This window comes from Quercus suber, unplaced genomic scaffold, assembly GCF_002906115.3.
Source record: "Quercus suber isolate HL8 unplaced genomic scaffold, Cork oak 2.0 scaffold_154, whole genome shotgun sequence".
In the NCBI taxonomy this organism is placed as follows: domain Eukaryota; kingdom Viridiplantae; phylum Streptophyta; class Magnoliopsida; order Fagales; family Fagaceae; genus Quercus; species Quercus suber.
In genome coordinates, this window is record NW_027069615.1 from 1,175,998 (window position 1) to 1,181,659 (window position 5,662).

At 35.6% G+C, this 5,662-nt stretch overlaps 1 protein-coding gene and 1 long non-coding RNA gene across 2 annotated transcripts; one reads left to right on the forward strand and one right to left on the reverse strand.

Annotated features, from left to right (window-relative positions):
• On the forward strand, positions 1-4,049 carry LOC112004897 (sister chromatid cohesion 1 protein 3; the record flags this gene model as incomplete). Its single annotated transcript, XM_065777370.1, has 12 exons — positions 1-194; positions 1,040-1,301; positions 1,387-1,433; positions 1,548-1,597; positions 1,716-1,786; positions 1,878-2,341; positions 2,443-2,557; positions 2,643-2,779; positions 2,871-3,379; positions 3,647-3,686; positions 3,853-3,898; positions 3,980-4,049. Coding segments are annotated over exons 1-12 (1,935 nt in total), but the record flags the coding sequence as incomplete, so codon positions are not given.
• A 1-nt stretch (position 4,050) lies between these two features.
• LOC136069169 (uncharacterized) lies at positions 4,051-5,251 on the reverse strand. The gene is made up of 3 exons (XR_010630419.1): positions 5,150-5,251; positions 4,328-4,471; positions 4,051-4,122 (listed from the first exon to the last, which is right to left on the reverse strand). It is a non-coding gene; the product is annotated as an uncharacterized LOC136069169 (long non-coding RNA).
• Positions 5,252-5,662: the final 411 nt, after the last annotated feature.

Genomic DNA, 5,662 nt, shown 5'->3' on the forward strand with positions numbered 1-5,662 from the left:
AGAACTCTCTCTCTCTGTATCTATCAATCTAACAATCAAAAAATCAAATCGAAGAAGAAGAAGAAGAAGAATGTTTTACTCACAGACATTTTTGGCGCGAAAAGGGCCACTGGGAACAGTGTGGTTCGCCGCTCATCTACAGCACCGCCTCAAAAAGTCTCACTACACCTCCACCGATATCTCCTCCACTGTTGGTCCGTTCTTCTCTCTCTAAAGATAATAGCTTTTGTGTGTGTGTGTTGAAACTTGAAACGGTAAAAATGGTAAATTTTGATGGGTTTTTGTTCAAATTCGATGTGAATTTGATTTTGGGTTGGTTTTTGTTTTTGCTGACAGTAAAATTTTAATGTTGTAATCAAAGGTTGCACCCTTTTTTTTTTTTGTTTTAAAAAGAGAAAAATTTAAAGATTGGTTTTTGATGAAATTGTAAAATTTGCTTTGTTGGGGGTGCTTAATTTTCAATCAAAATTGACTTGTTTTGTGTTTGATATTTGTTTATTTATATTATATATTAAAGTGTTTTATAGGGGAATGTATTATTGGATACCCATTTGCGTGCTTGATTTGATGATTAATTTAGATCAAGCTGTCAACTTTCTATGTTGGGTATTTTAAATTTATCAAATTTGCTGTTTTCTGTTTTATAGGGGTGTAAATGTAGTTCATTGATAAATGTAGTTCGGTCTGGATATGTTATGTTGTCAATAGTTCATGTTAACTACATGGTACAATGAATTGAGAATTGTTGGCTGTGATTTTGGGATTTTTAAATAATAAAAAAAATTTAAAGATTGATTTTTTATGAAATTATAAAATTTGCTGTGTTGGGTGCTTAATTTCAATCAAAATTGCCTTGCTTTCTGTTTGATATTTATTTATTTAAAGTGTCCTGTAGATCAAGTTGTCAACTTTCTTTGTTGGGTAATTTAAATTTATCAAATTTACTTTAGTTCATGTTATGTTGTCAATAGTTCATGTTAACAGTGTGTCCAAAAAAAAAATGTGGTTGACACATTGTGTTTGAATGTGTCTCTTTTAGATCGAATCATGTTTCCGGAAGTTCCAATTGCACTGAGAATGTCGGGCCACCTTCTTTTGGGCGTTGCTCGGATATATTCAAAGAAAGTGGATTATCTGTTCCATGATTGTAATCTTGCTTTGAATTTGTTAAGAAAGGCCTTCGATTCTATAAATCTTAATTTGCCGGAGGATGCAAGAAAGGCACCGGTTCAATTGATCACTTTGCCAGAAACATTTGACCTTGATGCTTTGGAATTGAATGATGAGATGAATTATGAGGGGTAAAGTCCTAACTTTAAAGAGAAAGTGGAAAAAAAAAAACTCTACTCTGAAATCTTTATGTGACACTTGGATTATGTTTCTCAGGGCCAAGGATGATCACCTCAAGAGTCTAGAGGAGATTACGTTAGCAGGTTATTGACATGGACAGCTTTTTGAAATTTCCATTCTCTACGTTTGTTTTCTTTTTAGTTATTTACTTTTTCAAATATTTTATGCCTTAACACTTGTAAATTATCATGCCCCAGATCAAATTCCTACTGGAGGAGAGATTTATGTTGCCATAACTTTTGATGAGGTTGGATTTCATTATTCTTGTATGTCAATTTTTGCTATGATTGCGTCATCTTATTGTTGGGTCAATTCTGAGTTATTTCAATTGCAATTTCACCAACAGAAGCTTCTGATCTGTTTAGGATATTGTAATGATGGATTCATCAAGTGTAGAAGTGGTTCCCAATTCGGATGTTAGGTTGATGGAGGAAGAGTATGTTTCGAAGTTATATTCAAGTCTGTTTTCTATACTTTGTTTTCCACGAAGAAACAGTATAATAATGTTTGGTCTTGCTAATTTACAGCATTCCTGCACCACCTCTGGCTAAGGATTTTGAAGAACCTGGTCGAAGTAATCAGAGGGAAGCGCTAAATGCAAGCCTCACTGATGACAGGACTCCACAAAATCTTCAACATGATGTGGACTTTCAAGATGCTGGTCCAAGTAATCAGACAGAAACACTTGACTCTAGGCTTTCAGATGACAATATCCCTCAAGATATTCCAGAGATGGAAATACTGCGTGATGCTGATCGTGATTTTGGCTTAGAAAACCTTCCTCCAGTGTTGCCAGATCATGGGGACAACATAGTTGAAACAAACAGATCTTTAAACGAAATTGTGAATGAGAAGGACATCCTCTCTCCAATCACGGAAGAAAATTTAACGTCTGGTGAGCAGTCTTCACCATTTCAGCAACATTCAGAACCACCAACTTCTGCTGCCTCTGAACAGGGTCTTGAGAATCTTGATACGCGTGTTGCATTTGGTGAGTTCAATTTTCTCATAATTGGTTCTATACACGGGATGTGAAGCTTAAAAGATCCTAGCTTGTTTCACATCTGAAGGTTGTCTTTATGTTTGTGGCAGGTGATATTTCTCCTGGACTTGGCATTATTCGATCAACTCCTCCTGTTCAGCAACCAAAAGCAAGACCAAGGAAGAGAAAGCAGCATTTCGATAAGGCGACAGTGTTGAATAATAAGTACGGCTGGTCATATATTTTGTAAAGTTTTTTTATTTTTTTTCCTTTTGGTACTAGTTTATTGATATAGATGTTGACATTGTAGATTTATGAAAAAGTCGCTTGAAGATTATAGTGATTTATTGCGTAAGAAGAGGGATGTCCCTTGCTCTGCTTTGGGTATGTGGAAGTTGAACAATGTTCGTAGAAAGGAACAAATTTTTGATCAGCCTTCATTAACTGGTAACTGGACCTTTCCCTTGGCCCTTTTTCTGTTGCGTTAAGGATCTATTTTAAGGAATTCATTTCTGATTAATTGGGCATCTATCTGCAGGGTTATCTATGGATATTTGTAATATCTACAAGAAGGACTGCATATTTACCAAGCCTCATTTGGTTTTATCTGAGGAAGATTTTCCAGATCCTGGGGTTGCATCATCTCCTGCTTCAACATCGGACCATTCCCCAGAGTTGAGGGTTGCACAATCTCCTGCTCACACAACTGAAGCTGTCCTAGAGCCGGTTGCTCAATCTCCTGTTCCTGAACCTGACATTGACATGGAAATGGAACGTCCTCGAAATGTTGAAAGCCAAGATAGCAGCAATTTCTTAAATGAATTTGCGCCTACTCCAGCTAGATCCATGGCTTCAACTCTTAGAGGAGATGATTTTACTCATGTAACCATTGAGACTGAATTACTGCCAACACCAGACCTTGCAGCATCCACTGGCACACATAGGTCTGAGCTGGAAACCCCAATGACATTTTTAGAGGAGCGACTAGGTTTCGAAAACACTGCTCTTTCAGATATTCCTGATTTAATGAATTCTGCAGAATTAGATGTAAGTCCTCGTGCATCATGTTTTATTTTTATTTTTATTTTATTTTAAATAATTTTATGGAAATCTTGTTATCTGATAAATATTCTTGCTTTTAAGTTGATCATGTTCCCCACTCTGCTAACTGCTTACTGGATAATGTTCAAGTAGTTGAAGCTATTTATTAAGTTAATCACGTTTCCCTCATTCCGTCCCTTAAAAAGAAATTAAGTAGTTCTGTTTAAACAGTAAGGTAACAATAATCTGACTCTTTGCATTGTTTCATCATAGGACCTTTATTTTCTGGAGGCAGATAACAATACGCCAACAGGTAAGCCAAGTAACGTTTTATATTAATCTTTGATTTTGGTGATTCTATAAATTGTGAGTGTTTCTCTCAGTTACTTGTGTGAAATTATGATCAAACTAGGTTGTCAAATTCTATGAATTATACTTTTGTACGATATGTGTTGACAACATGTCTATGCTTATTGCAGGATCTCAAGCTACAGGAATAGTTGACTCATTGTCTGTGAGAACCAGGTATTTTAAATACAAAAATTTGTTAGCTTGTTAACTACATTTTAGTGGATAAGTAATATCTTATATGTTATTCGCGTGCAGGGCTGTGGCTCAGTATTTAAAAAGACATTCTCCAATTGACCCAATCTCAGAAGACCTATCTGGAGATCNTAAAAGGTGCATGCTACCATTGTGCAAGTGTTGCACCCATCTGCATTTCCTTTTCCCTCTCTTTGTGAAGTCATCTGCATTTTTCATAAGAAAAATGTACTCAGTCTTAGTAAAATACACTGTAGGAGTTGGGAGAAGAACAGAGGGAGAGAGAACATGAAATTCTGACAACACAAGTTAAAAAGAAAGAGTGGGATAAGCCAGAAAGTCACCTTTGAAAAAAGAAAATAGAAACATCAATAGAAAGCTTGTAATATGAAATAGCAGTTAGATCCTTACCTATATACAGGAATGCCTGCAAAACACATCAAATAACTTTGTAACTCAAAATTGAGACTTTGACAATGTAGGAGTCAGCTTCAAACTAATATCACCGTAAGGTTCTTCTTGTTGTACATCCACAAGTCCATAACTCTTCAAAACCTGTAATTCACCATGACAATCAACTATCTTTACCGTGCCTTACAAACAATTAAGAATATAAATAAATCCTGTTTAAAAAGAAATTCATAGTTCAACACAGTGCACATTTTGGCATGAATCAAATCATATAATGTCACACTATTAGCAATCAACCACCCAAGGACATAATGAGTGTTCAACATAAAAAAAAATGGTCAAATGGAAAAAAAAACTACCCAGCAAAGGACAGCCAGATGCATGTTTTAATACTTCAGCATTCAAGCCTGAGACTGGAGGAAATAAGCTAATACCCCCTGGAAATTTAAAACGAAATCACTATAATTGATTAATAACCATCCATGCATCCCCCTCTATGCATTAACAAAGTCCAATTTTTACCATGTGACAGTAGAAACAGCAGGATAAGCAGATAACTAATAAACTCACAGTTCCACAAACTCAAGACGAGAAAATGAAGGACAAAGAAAGATTCTTTTCACTAAGTCATTAGTAACTGTCAAGTTTGAAACACAAGAAACTAACCAAACCCTTAAACTATAAGACACTTAAACACAGGCTCATGTTGCTGCAACCCAGAAAAAAATTAAGTTTTTCTCCTTAATTATCTTTAAGGATGACGTTTTCCTTATAGATATCTTGCAAAGATATGGCTACATGGAAAATGTTTCAGAAACTTACCAGAGTCTCAAAGAACATTCGAGCACATAGCTTTCTGGTTTTTCCTTCTAAAATCTTGTTTAAACTGAGATCTCCAGATAGGTCTTCTGAGATTGGGTCAATCCCCCACCCTACCCCCACCAAAAAATTAAAACAGATTAGAAGCAAAAGGTTGTACTCCAGGGTTACTTCATGTCTAATATTAAGGCAAACTATTTTATTAAGTTGGTCTTACAACAATGCTCTTCAAATGTTATCCCAATGCTTCATGCAGATTTCAACGAAGTTTCTAACTAAATATGATAATCCAAAAGGATTTATTTTATTTATTTTTATTATTCTCACCAAGGCATGACCCTTTGGACCCACTCTTAGGAAGTAAATTGCGAATACATGACCCCATCCACCAAAACCGTGAATCAAGTAATCTAGAAGAACTCTGATTGGGGATATAACTGGATAGTTTGAACTTTCTTTGTCACTTTATATTCCTCTCCATAGGCTAGACGCTAGTAACTAGGAAATAAAACCCTT